The 25348-nt window shown below is 37.7% G+C and overlaps 3 protein-coding genes across 4 annotated transcripts in view; 1 reads left to right on the top strand and 2 right to left on the bottom strand.

The window, feature by feature from the left end:
- The first annotated feature begins 1126 nt into the window (after positions 1-1126).
- On the top strand, positions 1127-10208 carry LOC106134747 (abl interactor 2). Of its 2 annotated transcripts, none has more exons than XM_060945681.1 (9): positions 1127-1356; positions 1484-1924; positions 2232-2420; positions 4849-4973; positions 5729-5804; positions 6742-6809; positions 7948-8058; positions 8996-9092; positions 9991-10208. In XM_060945681.1, exons 2-9 carry the CDS (start codon positions 1492-1494, stop codon positions 10152-10154), a joined length of 1263 nt encoding a protein of 420 aa, XP_060801664.1. In that variant the 5' UTR covers positions 1127-1356; positions 1484-1491; the 3' UTR covers positions 10155-10208. The 2 variants fall into 2 exon arrangements, with proteins under 2 accessions (XP_060801664.1, XP_060801663.1); XM_060945680.1 differs by having other exon boundaries at positions 7945-8058.
- A 1625-nt stretch (positions 10209-11833) lies between these two features.
- Positions 11834-25348, bottom strand: part of LOC106134691 (sorbin and SH3 domain-containing protein 1) — a 244816-nt gene continuing 231301 nt past the window's right edge. Inside the window, exon 22 of the transcript XR_009656987.1 lies at positions 11834-11844. The gene's annotated coding sequence lies outside the window, so the exon portion shown is untranslated. The remainder of the gene's footprint in view (positions 11845-25348) is intronic.
- LOC106134762 (cell division cycle and apoptosis regulator protein 1) lies at positions 14916-24814 on the bottom strand. Its single transcript, XM_013334891.2, has 15 exons — positions 24017-24814; positions 23636-23778; positions 22958-23183; positions 22387-22676; positions 21786-22062; positions 21356-21509; positions 20739-20992; positions 19930-20100; positions 19169-19429; positions 18372-18607; positions 17957-18059; positions 17293-17407; positions 16253-16488; positions 15656-15771; positions 14916-15173 (listed from the first exon to the last, which is right to left on the bottom strand). The coding sequence occupies exons 1-15, from the start codon at positions 24680-24682 to the stop codon at positions 15011-15013; spliced, it is 3411 nt and encodes a 1136-aa protein (XP_013190345.2). The 5' UTR covers positions 24683-24814; the 3' UTR covers positions 14916-15010.

Raw genomic sequence — 25348 nt, 5'->3', positions numbered from 1 at the left:
TATCTTAGGCTATTTATTTGTTTATAAGGAGCCCTACAAAAATACTTTTCTGCCTTTATTATAGTTATTTTATTAAAAAATCGAAAAAGAAAATGCTATATTCAAATATGCCGCCAAAACGCGACTTTTAGCAATATGGCGGCCATGGCATGCAGTGACGTAAATTTCGTGTAAATATCATACAAAGCTTGTTGGTGTTTCGAAAAGTTTTGATTTTCTCTTGTTTTATTTAACTTGTGCCACGTCAATGTGTGAAAATTATTAAAATGAGTTCCTATAAATATTGTGCAGTGCCTAAATGCACAAATACAACAATAAAATCTCCTACGAAATCGTTTTTTTCTATGCCGATGGATTTGAATATTCGCAAGAAGTGGTTTCAGATCATGATCTAAGATCAGTGGTTACCAAGATATACTTACATTGATGTTTTCACATTCCTCAGTTCGGCAGCATAGAAATCTGGATTGTCTTTGAAGAAGACGCCAACCATTATTGGGTCCACATTTGCCAATAGTGGACCTACCAAAAGTCTTTTGGTAGGTTTCGACTGTCAGCTTTCGCGAAATTGGTTTCCATTATTAAATACCTATGTTATCTGAGTAATCCTGAGCGATCAAACACTTATAAAATCTTAAAAAATAATAGCGAACACTAAGGAACAGTACGATCCACAGTCTGTTTATGGATAATTGACGTCATAATAGAAATAGCCAATCACGTTCGTTTTTAGTCACGTGACAGCTGCATAAAAAAGCCTAATTTTCTGAGACGGATTTTGTTAAAATAATGCAATATTTTTATCTCGCGTTATTACAAATCGCTCCAAAACAATAATATTAAGACTGATGACATAAAAGAAATGTATATTTTTATTACAGTCAAATAGCCTATTCCATCAATAAGCGATACAGCTGAACGAAGCCTTACAATTAATGCGACATTGTTGGATCTGTCTACTCCATAATGGTTAAAGATGTCAGTATGTACTATCGATAGTTTCATACTAATACTATTGATCGATACTATAGCTTATAGTTAGCACTCAACTATACTATGATGTAGACCACTCCACTCTAGGAACCGATCGAAACGACAGAACATTATTTATTGGGCAACACTGTTCTTTCACGTCAGTGGGTGCCAGTCCTATCTGTCTTTCTTAGTAGAAATTATAGGTATTTGTGGTTGTAGCTGGATTAGTGTATTTGTTTGGTTGGTTCATGTTAATGATCTTACGACAAAATAATCTGTTTTGAAATTCTTGACATAGGTAACAAAACACCTTTCGTTAACAATTTCATACTTAAGCTACAGAACTTAGACGTCAAGTTCGTAAACAAGTTTGAGAATAGGGTAAGTACCTACCTGTCTATCACGAGCTTGAATCAATTGAAGGATTGATGTTATTTTCTTATATTTATATGGCAGATCATTCTGTGCTCAATCTCAATAACGAAGCATTTCCTTTTCAAATCCACAGATTCTAAAATGGCCGAGCTAGCGGCATTGCTCCAAACGGAAATCCCAGAAGGGCGAAATCATCTCACTGACAGCCACACTAATTTGGAGCGAGTGGCAGAGTACTGCGAAGCCAACTATTTCCAAGCCGAAAACAAGAGATTGGCTTTAGAAAGTACCAAAAATTATACGACACAATCTCTGGCTAGTGTTGCTTATCAAATAAATACATTGGCATACAATTTTTTACAATTGCTTGACTTGCAAACAATGCAGCTTGCCGAAATGGAAGGGCAGATGAACCATATTGCCCAAACAGTGGCTATTCACAAGGAGAAAGTAGCCAGACGGGAGATTGGTGTGTTAACAGCAAATAAGGTGACCAACAGGCAATACAAAATCATAGCACCAGCTAATCCAGAGAAGCCTATCAAGTATATTCGGAAGTCAATTGATTATGCTGGTATGTTTTATGAAAGTTATTTATAGCATCTAGTATCTTACACTACAACTCTTAAACTTATTTTGTGGCTAATGCAATCTCTGCGATTTGTCCGGTATATGTTTACTTACTAAGTACAAGCTTTTGTTGGGGGCTTCAATCCCGTGGGAAATTCCAGAAAAAGAATTGCCACTATGTCACTTCTTAATTTGTTTTCTATGTCTTTACCAAATTTTGTGGCAATCACTTCAGTAGTTTTTGATTTTATTTATTACAAACAAACAAATCTTTTTTCTTTATTAATAATGTGGCTTTATTATAATTCCAGCATTGGACGACATAGGTCACGGCGCTCGCTGGAGCGCGGCCACGAGCGGCACCCCGCGCGGGCGGCGCTCGGGCTCCGCGCCAGGCCCCGCACCGCTGCCCGCTCCCACCACTAAGCCGCCCACACCACCCGCTGCGGTCAGGTCTAATTCCGGGGCCAATACTGGCACGCTGGGGCGTGGCACTCTAGGTAAGGGGGCTGTTAATTGGTGATTCAATTCTCTCCTATGAATAAATTGTTAAATACTTATAAGCGCAACCACGACCATCGTGACAAGAGTGTTCGACTAAAAAGAGGACTTATAAGCAGCATAGCTTACAACTGCAACAAGAGGCAGTAATTGATCTATGAACCAGATGATTAAATCTTCCATTTCTCTTAAGTGATGTCATTATTAACAATTTTGTAGCTTTCATGCTCCATAAAGAATCCTATCTAGTCTTCTCCTCCGTTTACAAAGAATCCTAGTTACGCCCTTTTGGTCATCATATTTCTGACGTTAGTCTTGGTTGAATAAGATCAGATTATGACATGAAGTGAGTTCTAGCCGACTTTGTAGCCTTTAAGGAGAATTTGGTTATCACACATTAGTTGTTCTAATGCTGCCTCACGATGTTTACATAATTCAATAGAATAGAATAGATTTATTTTCAAAATTGGATACAAGGTATTACTTATTGATGTCCTGTGTACCGCTTCCAAAGCGCACGTGTAGAAGAAGCGGAAAAACAAACTACACTGCAGCATTTTCACTGGACATCAATTTATATATGTATATAGATCACTTAAATCTAAATCGTGGACAAAAATTGTATAATACGTATATTGGTACGATCGCGTTCATATCTGCAGTCATAGTTTTACAATTCTTACGGGTTAAAATAGCGTGCACTGTGGTTCCACTAGATACACACACACATGCATATTGAAAAAGAATAAATATTCCATCAAATGAATACGGTCTTTAATACCAATGATTACTAAGTAAAACAGTTTATTATTCTATGACATATAACATAACAAAACAGAAAGAGACGTTAATCGACTATGGCCGAACTGGGCCCGATAATTGTCGATCGAGATATCGTCGTCTCTCATTATTTGCATAAGATTTGCCTATAGAGGGAAGCCTGTGACTGCCAGGCTTATGTCATTGCAATAAAGTTAAAAGTTTGTCTGCACACGACCCTAACATAGGTAGTGGTTCCTTTGAAAGTTATTGGGTAGCAATTTTATTACTACGTGTGTGCAAGTGAGATCTAAGATAGATAATCTCGCTTGCTCACACTCGCTTGTTCTAGTTACTAGCGGATCCGAAGTTATTCAAGGAATTTTTGCCTATTTAAAAAAAAAAAAAAATTAATGTTTCACGGTGCCATTTGAACTAAGTAACTGACTGACTAACTTACTAACTGATATCTAAGAATTACAATACGCGTGTCTTCAAACACGGAAATCAGCAAGAAATATTAAACAAGAGGGAGCAAAATAAAACATTCAATAATTAAAATTAGTAAATTTTATTGAAACAGTTTACCTATAGTTTTGTTTACATATTGATGATTATAAAAAGGTATACATACAGCATATTACACTAATTTACTTCTCATTTACTTATCTCCTGTTATTAAGGTTACAGCTTAATTATTCGTTTTCATAAAGAAAAGATATTGAAGCTGTCCTTAAAATACTATCTAAGTAGTAGTTTTAATATAAACTGGCAGAACCTTTCACGCACTATATGGACTCGATGCACAGGGTAGTTGTCTTGCACAAATGATATTGTTGGCATATCATCAATCGGATAAATACACCGCACAGTTGGTAACATGGTTTCTTCCAGCACTTGCACATAATGATCAGCTGTAGCGCGTCCTGCTATCCACGTCTGTTCCCCAGGTCCAGCAGCACTCATCCAGCCCCACATATTTACAGATATGCGTCCAGACTCCATATTTGGCACAATATTTTTTTCTTCATACCGAGTTGCATTTCTTCGCCATAAATGAAGCCTACCGTGCTGCGATGACGTAAACGAACTTTTCGTCCGTAAATATCGCTTTGTTCCAGTCAAAATCCAAATACTGCCGAGCAAATTCTAAATGTTTTTGCTTATTTATTTCGGATAAATACGGCTTTCTTGCTGGCTGTCTGTGAAATAGTCCCTCACGGTGCAAACTCGACGAACAGTAACCACTGATGTGTCGAACTGTTCCGCAAATATTCTGGTCGGTATGAAGCCATTATTTTCGTACTGTTCCACCATGGATCTCCGCTGTGTGGCGTGTCGCTGTGTTGATTAGCGGACGATGGCCGCTGCGCGGTCGACTTTTTACACTACCCTCTTCTTGATGGCGCGTTACCCAACGCTTTACCGCTTGTTGTTTATTGTGTTATTTGTGTGAATGTGTGAGTGACAGCGGTGACTGCAAGCTATAAAGTTTTGCGAACTATGACTGCAATTATGAACGCGACCGTACATGGCCGTTGCAGAATTTGAATTTGTGCTACACTCAGGCTTATTTATACCTACAAATGATATTCCTTGTCAATGTTCATAAGTATTGTTGGCTATGAGTGAGTTGTATTTATTCTGGTCGTGCCTTGTGCGGGGCAGGCAAGTCGTCGCGCGAGTACCGCACGCCGCCGGCGGTGGCGCCGCCGCAGGTGCCGTCGCACTACGCGCCCAACTTCCCGCGCCGCCCGCCCGGCTACTCCACGCTGCCCGTGGCGCAGCCGCAGGTAACAGCTTACTGGGTTATTTTAATACAAAAATAATTACAATAGGACCACTCCATCTCTTTCCCATTGATGTCGTAAAAGGCGACTAAGGGATAGGCTTGTAAACATGGGATTCTTTTTTTTATGCGATGGGCTAGCAACCTGTCACTATTTGAATCTCAACTTTATTTTTAATAATAGAGCTGCCACACAGCTGTACGCGGCCAATCAGTCTTGTTAATACTATTGGCTCTGTCTACCCTACAAGGTATATAGACTTGACTATAAATATGTTATATGTAGAACTAATAGGTGGTTTTTAGTTTGACCTGTTTGTATGTTTGTATATATGTATGTTTGTTTGTATGAATATTTTTTACAAAAGCTATCTACGTGACAGACACAGTATTTAGTACCACTTTTGTTGGCGCAAAAATAAATATTTGTTAGCGGTTGAGACTATCAGAGCACACCATTTGAACGAACTGAACTATCCGCTATTACAATTATAATCGAAAAAGTAGAAGATATAGTTGTTTTTGCAATTTAAGTTTAAACATACTTGTTACTGTCACTGTATTGTACAATAAACATACATTTATCATATCTTAAGGCTACTTTCTATCAGGTAGCTTATGTGATTCAGATATTTACAGATTTTATTTTAATCATCTATATACATATGTATGTATATGTATCTATATGTATCTAATCAATAAATTTCTATTTTACATGTGTAAAATAGAAATTTATTGATTTATTATTATTATTTATAGGTGGGCATGGTGCATCCCAATCAGCACCAGTCTAACACCAGTTACTCTCAACAAGATCTGCACACCAGCATGCCTCGTGAGTATTCATATATAATAGGTACACTTTTCTTTGTTGCTAAGATGTTTTTACTACGCTTTTATTAGCTTGGGTTGTATTTTATGATGCCGTGTGGTTCTCGGCACCAATAAAAAATAAGAATACGACCATTCCATCTCGTTCCCATGGAGGTTGTAAAAGGCGATTAAGGGATAAGCTTATAAAGTTTAGGCGATGGGCTAGCAACCTGTCACTATTTGAATCTCAATTCTATCGTCAAGTCTTTTCAAGACTATATGGCTCTGTCTACCCCGCAAGGCATAAAGACGTGACTATATACATACATACATACGTATGTATAATCACGTCTATATCCCTTGCGGGGTAGACAGAGCCTACAGTCTTGTAAAGACTGAAAGGCCACATTCAGCTATTTGGTTTTAAGATAGGATTGAGATTCAAATAGTGACAGGTTGCTAGCCCATCGCCTAAAAGAAGAATCTCAAGTTTATACGAGTAAGCCTACCCCTTAATCGCCTTTTACGACATCCATGGGAAAGAGATGGAGTGGTCCTATTCGTTTTTGTATTGGTGCCGGGAACCACACGGCACAGTCCTGAGGTCTGTTCCTGTACTTACTATACGTATAATATCGATTGAGTTTATGTGTTTCAAATAAAATAGAAATGGGTTTTTTGCTCTATACTTACAATATCAGTATGCATGTAAAAATACATAAAATATTGAGATTCAATACATCGGCAAAGGTCCATTACATTCTCTCTTTATTTATTTGTTTGTTTGTAAACTCTTTTTTGCACACAAAAAAAAAAATACAATACAATTTCTGGAATTTAAAAATGGCGGACTTATCCCATTTGCGATTTCTTCCAATCAAACCAAATTGAAATAGGAATATTCCAAATAGAAAAAGGCAGCGTAGATAAAAAGTTTATTTATTGTTATTTCTTTTCAGCGCCCCCGTCTCCCTTGATCGGCTCTGACGGGGAACACAGCCAGCACTCTATGACGCTTCCGGGACAGGTCTGTATTATTTAGACATTTACTATGATCAATCAAATACAAGCGACTTCCGTCTGACCTCCGCTACCTTTGCATGGTTACACATTCAGTTGCCTGAATTATTTTAATATTCATGTATAAAATTTGGAAAATATATGTTAAAGTGCCGTGTGGTTCCCGGCACTGATACAAAAAAAGAATAGGACCATTCCATCTATTTCCCATGGTTGTCGTAAAAGGCGACTAAGGGATAGGCTTACAAACTTGGGATTCATTTTATAGGCGATGGGCTAGCAACCTGTCACTATTTGAATCTCAATTCTATCATTAAGCCAAATAGCTGAACGTGGCCATTCAGTCTTTTCAAGACTTTTGGCTCTGTCTACCCCGCAAGGGATAAAGACGTGACCATATGTATGTTATAAAATAGGTAAGAACAAAGAACTGCTTCAATTCAAATCTTTTTGTCAGAACGAAGTCTGTCGGGTCCGCTAGTTCATATATATAACTTGGAAAATATATATATTTATATATATGAATGAAACCAGGTTGACTAAGCAGATATACAAGGAGAGTGTGGAGGGAAAGGTCAGAGTGGGAAGACCTAGATGAACGTATCTTGATCAAATTAAGGACGTCCTGGTAAAGGGTCAGGTCAAAAGTACCCGAAACCGCCGAGCTTGCATGAAGAGAGTTATGAATGTGGATGAAGCGAAGGAAGTACGCAGAGATCGTGGCAAGTGGGAAGAGGTAGTCTCTGCCTACTCCTCCGGGAAAGAGGCGTGATTTTATGTATTATGTATGCACTCGTTTTTCTAAAGAAAGTTCGTTTCGTTTTGGCATATCGCAACTATAACACTTAGACTTTAAAATAAAATACCAAAGGCGCACTAGATCACTGGATTTTGTCACAACGAGCGATGGTAGCGAACTAAAAAATAAATACAAAAATTGTAAAAGACACATTTTATTGCACCCAGGTGTTTTATTGCCAGTTGCGGCATAAGTCATTATTTTAAAATCTTTGTAGATAACCGACAAAAGAATACTTAAACAATAGATTTGGGTTTCTCCCATAATTACCGTGATCGAGTGAAATTTGTAAGGTGCTCAATACTTTTGGCCAAGACTGTATGTATGTGAGTGTATTGTCCAGCAGCGCGGGTCGGGCGGCAGCGCGCGCGGCGGGTCGGCGTCGCCGCCGCTGCCGCCGCCGCCGCGCGACGACGAGCTGCTGCACGACGGCTTCGGCCGCCACCACCACCTCACGGTGAGCCCGCAACTCTACTGCTTCTATAGCTGGTATATCACCTCGGTGGTCTGGACCGAGGATTTAGGACGCAAAAATGTGGAATCAACCAGGTGATATCTTGTCAATATGTCACCAAGGTGTGATATCTATGACACCTTGGTATATATTGTAACTTTACGCGAGTGCCAGTTCCTTTTTAATATTAATGTTGTTTTCGCTTTGTTATTTTGTGTCGTGCGGTTCTCGGCGCCAATAGAAAATAGAATAGGAGCCCATCTCTTTTCCGTAACTATTTTAAATGACGAATAAAAGAAAGACTTATAAACTTGAGATTTTTCTTATAGGCGATGGGCTAGAAACCTGTCACTATTTAAATCTCAATTCTATCTTATATTATGTATCTCTTTAAGTTTTCTTAAAGAAAATATAAGGACCCCTGTTGAAGAAAATCCATAGACTGCCTTGTTTATGGGAGATTGTGTACCTGCTCTGCTCTTACAGAAGAGCAGAGCTGGTACAAAATGACCTTGGAAAACTACTTACATCATCACTTCTACCGATTTTGTTGAGAATTCAACGATATTCTGGCGACCTCAATGTGAAAATAGCAAAAATTACTGCGAGCAAGCAGCATTCAATCCTAAAAAAATGTCGTTCGTAATTATTATTATGCATTACGTAAATACAGTTTGTTACCGCGCCTTTTGCACTGACGCTTTGGAAGCGACACTTAACTTAGTTTAAAATAAGTGGTGAACCAATTATTAAGAGACAAAAATTTGGGACAATTATCAAGTGATGTTCAAAATGTCCATACATAATAATGGATTAAAAAAAAAAAAGTATGTAATCTTATTTATGTACATATGTACATAAATAAGATTACTTTTTTTTTAATAAAAATACTTTTATTTATTTTAATCTATTACATACTCATAATTTCTTTTAATTTCAGAATAAAATGAGTGCTCAATACACCAGCGCTGTGCCAGCTATAGTGCCCGATGAAGAAGACTTGCCCGGATGGGTGCCCAAGAATTATATCGAAAAAGGTATGTCTGAAATCGCGCCGTTTATATGAAGGTCGAAATTATTACTTAAGTCTCGACATGCTTCTTCCTCCGGGCATTGGTCCCGGTGACATCCTCGCCACTTCGCAGAGGAGCCCGGGATATGCCTTTGACCATGGATCCTGGATTGGGTGAGTCAGGTCGAACGAAGTGACTCCAATCTGACCTCCGCGACCTCTGCAGGGACATCAGACTCATAATGGATCATGGTTACACATTCAGTTGGTTGAATGTGCACTTTATCTAATGTGACCAGAAGAGTCATTGGTATGTACCAACCGACCATACCGACCATGTGGTCGAGGTAGAATTTGAACCTGTGTCCCCACACGCATTACTTGCGCACTTTAGCCACCCTAACCGTTCGCCGCGGGTACGCCTGGGCATGCAAATGGCGTTTAATTAATCCACACTAATAATAAAGTGAAAATATTTTTGTTTTTTTGCAAATCCCGTCTGACCTCCACAACCTTTGCAGGGGAACCTAACCCGTATTTAATCATGGTAAAAATGTAAACATGACGACCGTGCCTTTCCTATTCCCCTTTAAGACATCTATATTTAAAATGTGCCGTGTGGTTCCCGGCATCAATAGAAAAAAGAATAGGACTACACCATCTATACCCAACGAATGTCATAAAAGGCAACTAAGGGATTGGTTTATAAACTTGGGATTCTTCTTTTAGGCGATGGGCCAGCAACCTGTCACTATTTGAATCTCAATTCTATCAAAAAGCCAAACAGCTGAGTGTGGCCTTTGGGTCCTTTCAAGACTGTTGGCTCTGTCTACCCCGTAAGGGATATAGACGTGATTATATGTATGTATGTATGTGTAAAATATGGATTAGTCATAAATAATCTGACTTTAATTTACCATCAGTGGTGGCAATCTACGACTACTACGCGGACAAAGAAGACGAGCTGTCGTTTCAAGAGAGTGCCGTGATCTTCGTGCTGAAGAAGAACGACGACGGCTGGTGGGAGGGCGTCATGGACGGCGTCACGGGGCTGTTCCCGGGGAACTACGTGGAACCTTGCGTGTAATTTAAAAAAAAAGGTTATTAATAATGTTCTATTTTATCTATACAGGGTGTCTGGTAAATTGGGTTGCATATTGAAACTTTTAGCTGTTTAAGTAGTGGTTTGTTTGTTGAATTTGTTTACACTATTAATGAAGAGAAATGATCTGTGTTTTTGTATGTTTTAAACTTAAAAACTATAGTACTGATTTTCGATTCGAAATTCGGCACAGATATAGAATACCTTAGGTTTCGGCTTTTTTTTAAATTTCCCACTGGAGCGAATCCCCGCGCGAATGAAAGTATTTTATAAAGTTGGGCGTTTTCATGATGTTTCCTTGAATTTGAAACGCGATTTACCAGACACTGTATAAACGTAGAATATTATGTAAAGTATCTGAGTGATTATTGTTAATAGTTTCAAATGACATCAGAAACACCACAATACAGGTAGCCAAACATAGCTTAGCATACCTATTTTATGAGAAAATATTGGATGAAAATATGAGAAAAAATTATTTTCTCTAATTGGCTAAATCGACTTTTTCGTCCACGTGTGCTATCTAGATCTACATACATATATGTATTTCATATTTCAACTAAAACATATAGAGTCGTTTACGACGCGAGTAAAAATATGGATCATTTAATAATAGGTTAAGATTGAACTTAAGGCGGATCAATCTTGTTTAAGGTATTTAACGCACAAACTTTGTTTGCGCGTTTTAGAATATTTGCTGCTATTAGCTGATGGCGTCTGATTCTACTCTTGAGTTGTCATTGCAAGGGATCGTGGTGATGTTTTTTGCTGAGGAAAAACGATGACGGCTGATGGCAGAACAGAAATAGAATTGATTTATTTTCAAAATTGGATACGAGGTATCACTAATTGACGTCACTCAAAATTGGATACAAGGTATCACTGTATAACAGGTACATAGAGTTAGGCCTATGTCCCTTTTTTGTTTTTTCAGTTTTGAAAAGGAAAGCCACGTTCAGCCGTATGACTTAATGATAAAATAATTGAGATTTAAATAGCAGGTTACTAGCCCATCGGCCACAAGAATCCGAAGTTTGTGGACTAACAAATCCCTTAATCGCCTTTTACGACACGGGAAAGATCCCATTGTTAAGTGCCGGTTGGATGTTATGTGGACTTATTATTATATTTTATGGTTGATTAGGATGTTGGTGTTGGACTTATGTTAAACATTGCGTTTAATTTTAAAGAAAATAAAATTCATTTAAACATACGTTAATAAATCGAAATAAAATAAAAAACATTTTTTATTCTGCCGGCGACTTATACCACAACTGGCAATACGATAGTTATGTTACTGTAAACATTCATTCATCGTATTTCTTAGATATTCCTAACGCAAATGATAAATTAATGTTTATTTACATACATGTAAAGACATGTGTAAAAAATAAGGTTACCTGAAAATATCGTGTTTTAAAAAGCTTGCTAAATATACGACAAAGTTAGCTCCAAGGTGGCGGAGATAAAAGGTATTCGGTCACTGCCAATGAATTACTGATATTTACTCTAACATACGCTTTACGAGACTGTTGGTTTTGTCTTCTCCGTAAGCGATAAAGACGAGATTATAATGTATGTATCAATATAAGCACAAAAAGAGAGACAATGCGAGTCTTGAAGTTGTCGAATCTCGCGCACGGAAGTTTCGTACAAACATATTTAACGCATTATGAAATTTAATATTGAAGATATTTCCCGCTTTTTTTAGCAATTCTATAACGCAAAAAAGGCGGCCAAGTAGGCTTTATGTTAACTAGATTTTATGTACTATAAAGACAGGCCTAAAAACTATTATTTAATGTATTTCTATGTTGCATAAATAATATAATTAATTTACAGTCACTGAACTGTAGTATTTTATAATAGCCATTTGTATTATTATATTATATTAGTAATGAATTTATCGCATTTATCTGTAACTATACTTTAATTTTATTGTAGGTTCTAGTTCTGTAAAGGTTTTCAAAGTATGTGTACATTTTTTCATAATATCCATATTGTAATGCATAAATTGCGCCGGTGAGGCTTTACCTACTACGAGATATTAAATGATGTAAGGAAATCCTTTTTTATATTGTACCTTTGTATATGTTAAACACATTAAGATTAAGTAGGTTTATAGTCCCATATATTCTAAGTTTACATTAATCCATTTTCTGTATACTTGAAACAGTTATAATCACAAAACAATACGCGCCTCAGTTTTCTTGCAGACAGTAGATATAGACGTTATACGCAGTGCGTATATACTTTCCATAAGCACATGTAAGGCCATTTAGAAATGTCAGATAAAAAATATAATAAGTAATTTTAGTATATCTTCTGTGTATGAAAAATATTTCGTGTAATTTGCTTTTAATAGCCTATAAGATATACGAAAAATAATATTAAAATGTCTACATATAATTTATGTTTAAAATAAAAAGCTGTGTAGTGAATAAATCGAATTTATTGCATTTAAAATAAATGCTGCAGTCCTTACATCTAGGGAAAAATTAAATCACATTTCTATGTACAGACAAAATGCCTTCTATTTCAACGAATTGCACGAATAGTATCGCATCCTTAGTGCTTATAACGATAAACGCCACGAACACCATGTATCTGGTTGTTATAAAAACAACCCGATAACGAACGTGCAAGACAATTTCGTACCTACAATTCCCATCAAAAACTATGACTTTTTTCACGGCAGCCTAAAAAGCGACACTTTTCGTGCAGTTTGGTGAAAATAAAATACGGTAATTAAGAAATAAAAACATGTATAATTAATTCTTAACGACCCAACCAAGTCTCGCTTAGACGTAAACTGTATACCAAAACATTTTCAGATTCCAATGAAATACGTTATAAATAAATATCGATATAGAAATAAAATTAACATTATAAACTGAGTTCGTTTTATTTTACATATTCATATCACCTGTACTTATTGGAAACCGCAATGAAACGCTTACTCTCAGAGATCAGCCTAAAGCTACAATTTAACATACTCAAACGGTACACTATCCTACAGAAAGTGGGTAAAATACTTTCTTTTATTCTTCATCAATTTAATCTTTCTTTGATTTGACAAAAACCTACTAGGTTCCATGTTCCACGTATAAGAAATATAATGTCCTTGTGTTAAAACTATTTAGTATAAAAATATGTATCTGCCACCAAGAAGTCTGGTGAAACTACGGAGATTAAATAACTGCTTCTAAGCACATAAATCCTTATCCTTTTTTAATTAATTTCAAGTGGTTTCAAGAACGGTAAACATTTTTCAGTTGGTCCTGATTCCTGTGTTATACTTATTTACTTTTACATAATATGAGATAAATCAATTGTAGGGATTTTTTTTATCAACATTACAACTATAGATAAAATAGAGCGTCCACCTAAATTAAAGCCAATTATAAAGTTTATTGTTATATAAAACAATTTAACGCCCTGAGAAACAATTGAACGACATTTTTACGACGAAAAACAGAAACTACAAGACTACAAGAGATAGAGTACTACACTTTGGTACCGATCGCCAGTCTGTTGATGTGTGGCGGAATTTTGGTAAGGTTCGAATTCACTAAACATGATGAAGAGATATATTTGAAATTATGTACTAGCGATGGTAAAAATGCAGCTATACACAAATTTAACATGACGTAATTGAGACGTCCTAAACGATCAGCAATTAAATCAAACAAGGCAAATAAAATAGCATTTAGGAAGTTGCTATACATTGTCCAACCACTTATTTTAATCTTGACAGCCGCCACTACAGTTGCGTTCTATGTAAATGTTTACAGTTTCGTGGAAATAAACATCTTAATATTTCGTAAAAGAATATTCTGATCGTATAATCAAAATTTGTCAGCCAATGTTACCTAATAAATGCATTAGTTTTTTTTTCAATATTATTTAAAACTAGCGGACCCGACAGACTTCGTTCTGTCAAAAAGATTTGTAATATGACAGTTTTTTGTTTCTATCTATTAGACCTACATTGCTTAGACAACAGTGAACTTTACACATTAGCAATAAAGCTCAAATTGACTGTACGTATTAGTTAGAAAACGTTTGTATGGGATAAAGAAAAGGACTGTTTTTAAGGTTTTTCAGGCAATTATTTGGTATTTTTTCGCCGTAAAAACCATCCTTGAGCTTCGACGAATATTAAAAAAAAAGAATTGGCCAAATTGATCCAGGCGTTCTTGGGTTATGCGCTTACCAACACATTTAGCGATTCATTTTTATATATAAGATTATTCGGGATCAGTTATCAGATCCATAGAACGGTACGTAACTTCTTACTATTGCTTGGCAAATTTTATCCACCACAATATTACTGTCAATTATTGAATTGATTTTAATCGCTTAAAAACTCAATGTAAAATGTAAACCTATATCTAATTATGCAACAACTATTGATGTTATTATAATTTATTAATATTTTTCGAATCAAGGTAAAATTATTTTAAAAATCTTTAAACGAGTTATAAATTGCATCGGTAACATAATAAAATACTAAATTAGCTGTCAGAATTTAAAGAAATGGCTGGACAAGATATAAATGCTAAGTAAAAAATGTTCCTTCGTCCATGGTTAAGATTTAAAATCAATATTTATAATCTGGCACCTGGTGAAAATACTGCAGTGTAGTTTGGAAGCGGTAAACTTGATGTTATTTTGACGCCATAAAGCGATACCATCAATCCTATTTTGAAGAAAAATTTTTCACTATTCAACATATAGTAGATCTTCGTATATACTTTGAATTAGTTACTGAATCATCTAGGACATTTGAATTTAAGTAGAATATGTGGTTATCTCTTGTGTCATAGTTTCGCTAACAGTTAGGCTGCGGTCGACTCGTCAAGGTCCATGTTCTCAGTCGCTATGTTATCTGATTCCTTCTCTGTCGCCTGTTCCTTCTTGCTTTGTTCGGCCTTCTTGTCTTCTTCCTTTACCTCGGGTTTCTCATCTTTAGGCTCCACTTTTCCCTTAGTTTCTTTGACCCTGTGGAAATAATGTATGTTATTATATGGTTTGGTAAATGTACTTGAAATTTTTCTTCGAAAAACTTCCTGGCCTAAGTCGCGGTTGCATCTCGCCACTCTGCAGAGGAGCCCGGGGTGTGCCTTTGACCATGGATCCTGGATTGGATGGGTCAGGTTTTTACATGAAGCAACTTCCATCTGACATCCACAACCTTTGCTTCCCATGTTAGATCAATCATGGTTGCCATATTGCTTTATGCTCATAATGCATTTTACCTTGCACTTTTCCGATTCGACCACATACGCTCGGAAAAATTATTTTGGCATTTGTATAGAAATGGGCATGGTTACCTTAAATACTTACTTACTATATGAGACTATTCTTTCTACACATATTTGTGCAAAAACTTGTCAGCTGATATCATATCGATTTTTTGACGATATCTTTCAAGCACAGACATTGGTTAGTTACAATGTTTGTATAGATACATGTAAACTTACTTGGCCGGGCCATTGGGGACTTCCACGACGTCTTCGTCTTCAAATTTAATGTTGATGACTGCTTCAACCTTTGACTGTATGCTCTTCAGCGCCGAGTGGAAAATCTTGGAGCTGGCCTGTGGGACAAATTGATGGTTATGATAAATCTAGAAAAAAAAATCCTTTTGAATATAAGCAGGACATAAAGTAACTATGATAGCCGTAGGATATTCGTAGTACCAGACCAGTTTGTTGAATCACGGTAACCAATTGATATGATAAATTTAATTCAGCCTGACTGAATATGCAGGTCTTCTCACGTTTTCCTTCACTGTTAAGAGTTTTGGTGGCTGCTCTCAGCCAGATGAAATCACTATCAAAATAGCTGAAGGGTACCACACAAACAAAACTCTGGCAATAAAAAGTCAAGACAAAAAAATTTACAATAAGACATGTGATTCTAGCCCTAGGCACATTGCCACATATGCATTTTATCCAACTCTGAGCACCTTTCCGCTAGTTGTGTAAAATCAGCAGCTGCTTTAAGCGCAGAGTTCTTGCTCTTTCAATCGCTTCCATATCATACCCTGGAAACCTCTATCACAGTAGGATACTTACGGTTAACGAGGTGATTCTTGCTCTCGCGGCTGCCAAATGCGCATTGACATCCGACAGCTGGCTCTGTGCGCCCCGCTCGGCCTGCTGCGTGGAGGCCGCGGCCGCGCGCGCCGCTTTAAGCGCTGCGCGTGCGCTCTCTAAAGCGCTTTCGAGACGCGCGCGATGTGCCGAACTCCGCGCTTCAGCCGCTACCAGCGCGCCGATGTCGATCACGCGAGATTTGTACATCACCACACCTGAGAGAATAAATCAATTTATTATGAACTAGAGGCTGCCCGCGACTTCGCCCGCATGGAAATCCTATCAATCCCGCGGGAACTCCGGGATAAAAAGTAACCTGTATGTTATTCTGCCTCTTCAGCTACCTGAATTCCAAATTTCGTCGTAATCGGTTCAGTAGTTTTTGCGTGAAAGAGTAACAAACATCCATACTGACATTCGCATTTATAAAATTAGTAGGATGTGTTCTTCTTCGTCCAAACGTATTCCTGGTCACATCCACAGCGCCCTGCTGCAGAGCCTACTCCTTTCTATCTTATACATACATATAATCACGGCTATATCCCTTGCGGCGTAGACAGAGCTAACCTATCCCTCAGTCACCTTTTACGATATCCATGGGAAATCGTAACAGTTGAATATGAATAGTTGCACCGGTTCTACGATTCCTTATTACTTGATCGACTTTTACGATATGCATGAGAAAAAAAACAGCTGGCACATTCTATGTTTTTCCGCTCCCAGACCAGCATGGAAGACTATGAATGTGTTATTTACTGGCAAATGAAAATACATTACTTGGCTCAAGAGACATACAATATGAGATCATATATATATAGAGAAATTAGGGACTTTGTTAGCCCTCCAAAGGTATACATACATACTTTTATTTGATCTTTAGCTTATGGGATAGAAGAGCTAACAGGCTCAAGGGTCACATTTAACTGGGTATCCCTTTTACGCATGTTAGAAAAATTTAGCATCACAGCATACAAATCAGAAAAAAATAACAAGCTAAAAGATCAAGTAAGTAGCCTTACCAGAATCGCTGACATCTTTGGCTTCCCCGGACGCGTCGCCATTTTCTTCCGGCCTGTTGAAAACCGGAAGTAAATCACGATTGCCTGCGGCTATCGTAGCTTCCAATTCTGTTATCTGTTTATAGAAAAATAATTTTAACTTTTAAATTAGAATTTAGAATACAGTCACATACATATGGTCACTTCTTTATCCCTTACGGGCTAGACAGAGCCAACAATCTCACAGACAGAAAGGTCACATGTAGCTGTATGGCTTTATGTATATGGAATTGAGATTTAAATAGTGACAGGTTGCTACCCCTTCGCCTAAAAGAAGAACTCTAAGTTTATCCCTTAGTCGCCTTTTACTACAGCCATGGGAAAGAGATGGAAATCATTCTAAGGTAAAGGAGAATTGATATAGTTTTAGATGGAATAAATAATACCATACCGATGTAAACTCTAGACCTTTTTGCAATAATAGGCTGCTCGAATTAATTGTCATAAGCAAATAGAGAGTTATGAATGTGGATGAAGCGAAGGAAGTATGCAGAGATCGTGGCAAGTGGAAAGAGGTAGTCTCTGCCTACCCTCCGGGAAAGAGGCGTGATTTTATGTATGTAAATAGTTACTTTATCTGTAAAAATATTAGAATGGATTTAAAAAAAAAAAAACTAAATCTTACATGGTCTGGTACTTCGTTGTTGACGGGGACAGTGCCATCTAGCGGCAAGTCTTGCATGTCTGCCTGCCCTGAAGCGATCTCCTTGATAGCTTGCATAAGGGATCTGCACAAAAACAAACAAAAAAAAAAGATAAATATTAATTTAACATCTAACTAGCGTTGCCGAACTATCGAAAATCATCTATTATCTATAGCTCACTTTCGATACACCTACAATACTATCGAAATGATCGCGGTAACGATATTGGGCTGTGGTTGGTGGTGTTATTTTATGCCTTTATTGTTGGTGCGCTATTGACCAAAGATAGTTATATTGGCATCCATAATCCTATTGTGCTCAGAAAATATTACAACGATACAGAAAAAAGAGCATCCAACTTTTAAACAGTTTGCTTATTATACAAATCATACTCACTTGTAACTAAAATTATCCTTGACGCACACTTTCTCCAATATGGATCTGATTTGCGACCTTGACAGGGCTAATCCCAGGCTCATGAATAGATTCTGGAGGTCCTTCTTGGAGACGTATCCTCCTCGGGAGGTGTCGAAGTACACCAGGGACAAGAGGAGGTAGGGATCCGGGGGGAGTTCCACTCCGCGGCTGCGGCGACGAGGTGAGTTGCTGCGTTCGTCGTCACTGTGCGAGTCCTGGAAAAATTGTATATAATCAGCTTTCTCACTTTGCCGTGTGGTTCCCGACACCATTACAAAAAAAGAATAGGACCACTCTATCTCTTTCCCACGGATGTCGTAAAAGGCGACTAAGGGATTGACTTTTAAACTTGGGATTCCTCAATTAGGCGATGGGCTAGCAACCTGTCACTATTTGAATCTCAATTCTATCACTAAGCCAAACAGCTGAGCGTGGCCTATTAGTCTTTTCAAGACTGGTGGCTTTCTACCCCGCTAGGGATATAGACGTGATCATATGTATGTATGTAATATGATGATGGGCATTTGTATAGCTTGCAGTCAGTTCATTAGTGGTTTATGTAGTGACTAATAATGAATGGTTGCTAGAGTAGACATACATACATACATACATAAAATCACGCCTCTTTCCCGGAGGGGTAGGCAGAGACTACATCTTTTCACTTGCCACGATCTCTGCATACTTCCTTCACTTCATCCACATTCATAACTCTCTTCATACAAGCTCGGCGGTTTCGGGTACTTTAGTAGACATACGAGTGCTCTTATAATACATACCTTCCTGTCCCTCCTTCTAGAGTCGCGCCTATCATCACGTCGGTCATCCTTTTGCCGATCGTCCTTCTTATCACCACTCTTTACATCATCTTTCTTATCACCCTCCGTCTTCTTATCATCTTTCTTCTCGGCCTTATCACCTGTCTTCTCTGGCTCTTTGACTTCCTCCACCTTCTCTGGCAATGTGTACAGTGTTTTGTAGATGTAGAATCCAAAGTCACGCATCAGCATTTCGTTGAACAGCTCGGCGAAGACGAACAACTGTAAATAATATATATTTTTAAGAAACTAAAACAATTATTCAAAATTATTAAAAAAAAAAACAAAAAATTTCATGTAAATTTTCAGACTTGTCAGTCTGAAAAATTTACATGAAAAATTTTTGGTTTTTTTTTCAACACCTACATTTACAATAAATATTAGATATTTTCGTAGCCGCGTAGCATCAAGAAATTATATTTTATCAGTTTCGAAAATAACTTTTAAATACAATGTAGGGCAAGTAATATTTTAGGACTTTCACTCATTATAACATAGGGATGCTTTAGACCCTTGATTGATGTATAAAGAAAACTTAAGTAATCTTATGTATTTGTTTCGAAAGTAAATGACTTATGAAAAAAAAAAACATAACACAATCACATCTATATCTCTTGCAAGGCAGACAACAGTCCTAATGATAGAATTGAGATTCAAATAGTTGCATGTTGCTAGCCATCATTATATGTAACTTTTTACTGTGGATATCATGTAAAACATACCTCAAAGCTGTGTTCCTTATTGTCCGTGACCCTATAATCCAGCAGTAATGAAAGTGTGGCAACGCTGCAATTGAACTTCCCTCCCTTGGCGGTCGCCGAGGGGTGAACCAGGATGTGAGGCATGCCCGGGAGTTCGTAGCGCTGTTTTAGCTGCTGCTTTTCTTTTTCCAACTGTTAAGTGACGAAATAAATATTTCAGAACAAATATAACAGATTGAGTCAGCTCCAAAGATCGTTTCTTGTGATATGGGATCACAATACTGTTACAAACTTTTATCAGCGGTTGCGTTTCAGTAACTGTTTAGGTTAACAAGGTAAATTATTAAAGTTGATTGATTCCAATGTCAACCATTAAATTTGTCCAGTAATTTTCTCATTCATTGTGTGACGTCGTGTCGTTGCGGCCTCCGGTTGCCCGCCGGGCTTCACAGCCCGGGAGCCCTATACTTCCCTAGCTATATTATTCGCTTTTGGACTAGCTATATTACTAGCCCTATATTATGCGCCTTTGGACAACTTCAGCGCTCACCAAGGTAAGTAGCTTGCTGTCATCTAGCAGGTAAGTACCAGTGGTTCTCACGTTTTTAGTTAACCCATTCCCCCGTTATTATTGTTAAACTAGTCCTAATAAAGGTTGTAGTTATTGCATGGATATTTAAATTATCTCTTATCCTTCTTACCTGCGACATTTTACTTAAACGTCACAATTGTAGACAAAAAGAAAAAAGTACAACTAAGTCTGGGGCAAATGAATCAACACTATAAAGTCATACCAGAAACCATTGTCAATAGAATAACATAAAACTTACTTTCTTCTTTTCTTCCTCAATTTCTTTCTCAGTCTTCTTCTTCACCTCGATTGGCTTCTCTGCTTTGTCTTCTTTAATTTCTGCGGCTTTGTCTTGCTTCTCTGGTTCCTTCTCACTTTTTTCATTAGTCTCTGATGACTTCTCTTCTGCATTCTCCTCATCTTCTAGTTCCATTACATCTTCGCTCTTTGAGTCTTTCCCTTCTTCTGCTTTGATCAGTTTGGATAAGCGAGAAACAAGCTGGGCGCGCAATCCTATAAACAAAATGAAAGATTTGATCACATAATTTTATTTGTAACAATGTTAAGATAAGGTATAGATAGATAGATAAAACTCTTTATTGCACCATAAGAGTAAAACATACAAAACAACACAAAGTAGATGTAGATGGTACAAAGGCGGACTTATCGCTAAAGCAATAGGTATGTTTAAATAACCTAATAATATCTTGGTTTTAAACAGAAAACAAAAGGTTTTCGCTAATAGGCGGGAGGCTTTTACGAATACAAATGTCTTAGCGAAATAACTTACGCAAATTGTATACAAAGAACACGCGAATTCAATGTTCTAAAGTACCGAAAGATAACACTGCAAGAAGAAAATCCTATAACACTTACCTTTGCAGCTCACTTTACGTGCCCTCAATTCCTGTCTGAGTTGATCCACTTTGATAGTTTTCAAGTCAATTTTAGAGTAATGAGTGGGTTCCGGCCTCTCTTCATCATCATCCTCATCAATTGTTATCGTACTTGAATTTGCATTGGCATTTTCCTGAAATATCACCCAAACGATCAGTATTCATGTTATACAATCTAATATGTGGTTCAGAATGGTTGGAGGGTATAATTTACTTTACTCATTAATATAACATGTAAATGATTCAAAATTCTAAAATTGCAAGGGACATGTAAAAACAACAAGTATTAATGATGAAAGCAAATTAGTCCATAGCAAGTCATCTCTGTGCTGTGATGACGTAGCGTAGCCGAGTCTTCGCCTTAAGTTGCGCGCAGCCGGAAACTTAACGAAACAAAACTGGGAACAAACAATTTGGGATTTTTCCGCTGCCGCGTCGGCGTCCTCGGGCGCCGGTTTGTCCTCGTCCGCCGCGTCCGCGCTGGGAGTGGCGCTAGCGCTCTCCGCTTCCTCGTCGAGTCTGCGCAGGGAGGCTTCGCAAGCCGCCTTATACTGGTCCTGAATGGTGCCCCACTCGATACGCGAGGGCTGCGCAGACCACACGTCTGGCAGGAACAACACCACCGTCTCCAGCCGCGACTTGCCGCCGCTGCCCTCGCGCCAGTAGTAAAACTCCACCATTCGGTACCTGCGCGGGTAATACAGTTATAGTATTCATACTCACAAACTTGAGGCCTCCCCGCCTCCATGACACGACACATCCGTACGAGAGTCTAGGGGCCGCAAGCCCGTCATCGAGCAGCTACAGTGACGTTGTCTGTCGGCCTAGCTCCTCCATACTCTCACATAATGAATGTGTGCAGTACCATGACTAAGACTAATCTTAATGACGAAAGACGAAAGCTTCTGATTTTAAAACAATTGAAAGTGGAAGCTTTTGCCTTTTGCGGTTAGAATAGACACAAAACAAACCAGCATCGGGAAAACGCCGTATGTAGTGAGTGACACTTACCACTGTGTGCAGGATGATAAGTCAACACCAGTTAGGGCTTTGCAAGTGCGTATAGCAGTTTTAACTAAAACTCTAGGATCTGACTGTGGATTTTCACCGTCCAATGAGGGACTCCATGGTCCGCCAATGGCAAAGTTCTCGGCGCCTTTGCCCTTTTGTCCTACAAGGAACTTGATCAGGCGAGTTGGATGCATGGGGGACTTGCTTGACCGTTTGTCTTTGTCATCAACTTTTGTCAGCCCACACTTTTGGTACAAAAATTCCAATGTTGGCATGCTGATCAACATCACCTAGAAAATGAGCAGATTTAATAAGTATGCATTAATGTTGAGGGCAAATTAAGGAACATTACAAATGTATTACTCTGTACGTGTACTAGGTATTAGATGGTATTAGTCCAATAACAAACAATAATTTAATAAAGGCCAATAATCATTACAGCTAATTTATTTTTTAATTGTTCTGAGTATCTTTTTTATTATTATTTTTGGGAATAACTTTAATTAATTCGAAAATTTAGAATCTCAATAATGAGTATTTGAATGTCGAATTTCAAATCTGGATTGCTTACCTTAGCTGAAAATCTATAATCTGCATCTGGTGGTTCTAAGACAGCATCATTGGCAAAGGGACTTTCAATCTCTTTGCTCATGATATGGTACCCACAAGGGTTGTTCAGGGCGAATGGAGAGTGGGGAGGAAACGCCTCACTCCACTTAACATGGGCATTGAAGAAATCCGATGGTACATACAGATTTGTGTACCTTTGGGCCAGTGTTGGAACATCCATCTTTACTCTAGAAGAAAAGCATTTAAAAACTTATTTAGATAAATCTTTTTTTTTTCTACCTGATCTGATAAAATCCTGAATAGTTTTACCTACATAATTAACCTGACATGTCTTAGTACCTTTCTGCTATAAGAAAAATACCACAGATCTTTTTCAAACATAATATTTTCTGAATATAATTAAAAAAATGTTATTTTTTCATTTATGAATTGAACTGCAAACAATGTTTTGCATAGTTCTATATATTTAAATTATAATCCAAGTATAATTTTGTGGAAAATGTGGTAATTTTAAGTCATTTTGATTGTAATTTACAAGCAATTAAACTTAGGTAATTAATAGAAATCTAAATATTTGTTTCCTTAACTTGAAAACTTAAGTGTAAAGGTTAAACAAAATATTTCTTAACCAAATTATTATAAATTATATAAATTATAAATAAATAATAATTCTACTTACACATCCAAAGGCATTCTTGGCACTCTGACCACATATTTAATAGGTGATGGTTGATGGATCACTGGCCGCTTCCTTGGTGGGGAATCCCTACGGCTACGGCTGTCCATCCTGCCCCTAGAACGGCTTCGGGTGCGGGAGCGTTTCTATAATGACATTATTTATTTTCATCAACCTAATATTATGATACATTTCATTATTTTAAGCTGCCAAAATATAAGGATTCACCAAAGAAACTCATTAGCAAATTAACTTTGTCTTAATAATTATCCAGTATGATGTCACTTACAAAGCATTAAACATAACAGACATTTATATCAACAAGATTCGTCAAAATAAACAACAATGTACAATATTTGTATTGCATTTTAATAAAGCCCTTACCCTGTCATCTCTCCTTGATGGTGGATCACGGCGATCATCGCGGTTATCACGACGCGGCGGAATAGAAGACTTCTTGTTAGCTGGCGGCGGCACAGCATTGTACACATTAGATTTCCCAACATTCTGTTTCTGATTACCACCATGGGGCAACACCTGTACACGGGTAGCGTTCCATTTGAAAGGCATGTTAGGGTTATAAGTAGCTTCCACCAATACTCTGTCATTGAGCTTCGGGATAACGCCTTTGGCGCACACGGAAGTTTGGTAGAACACGTCATGATCGACAAAACCAAAGTCATTGTGCGTTTTCGTTACCGTACCAGTAAAAACGCGCTGCTCTCCAGTAGTCTGTCCCTGAGTGTTTTGAGAATTTTGATACATTCCCGGGTTCATAGCACGTGGTGTTGGGTACGCTACTACATTGCCCGGGTACATTTGACCTTGAGTCATTTGATTCATTGGCATTTGACCCGCCATTGCCATTCCCATGCCTCCCTGTTGCATCATGTTTGGGTTAAAAACTGCTTGAGATTGCTGAAACGGCATCATGCCTTGTTGAGACATCATAGAGTTAGGATCCATAATTTGGGCGTTCATGCCGGTCATATTTGTATTGACATTAGACCGAGCCCATGGCGGATTCTTCGTGCCGCTGCCGGTCTGCATTTTTATTATTTAGCACTTGAACTTTTGCACTAATAGTCACTTCTAGATATATTTTTCTTAACTTTTACAACAATTGCTTGTTATCCATAACAAATGAGTGACTGTGAGTTTTTCGTACGAGAAATGAATGAGTGACCGAGCGAAGACGAGCAAAAGAGCGCGTTGCATGAATGAAGTGAATGGCATCGGCAGAATGACTTCACAGTGTTGACATTGACGTCAATAATTTTTTTAAGGTTCTGGAATACAGCTTAAAAGTATTAAATGAAAAAAAAAACAACAAGAACATTATTATGAATAATTGATTAAGTCTTAAGCATCATACCTCTGTTGTTCACCGTTGCCTCAATTTTGTATACGATCTTCTTAATGTCAGGTTGGCTGGAAGAGGACTTAGGACCACTTAGGGATAAGCCCGCCTTTGTACCTACTGTGTTACTGTTTTATATTTGTTATATACCTACATACTCCTTTAGTTAACAATAAAACTTACATAATTTATTTACTTACGAGAGAGAGTCAAAAAATTCGCAGAATGGAGGGGATAACGGGGATGGGGGAATGCCGAAGGTAGATAAGGAACTTTTTGAATTTATATGCCAAGTTTAAGTGTTTTAAGCTTAAGCTGTCATTGATCAAGCAAGTAAATTCCGTAAACATCGAGTT

This window comes from Amyelois transitella, chromosome 9 (genome assembly GCF_032362555.1).
Source record: "Amyelois transitella isolate CPQ chromosome 9, ilAmyTran1.1, whole genome shotgun sequence".
NCBI lineage: Eukaryota > Metazoa > Arthropoda > Insecta > Lepidoptera > Pyralidae > Amyelois > Amyelois transitella.
Note: the sequence above shows the minus strand (reverse complement) of the source record. Positions and strands in the feature narration are given on the sequence as shown.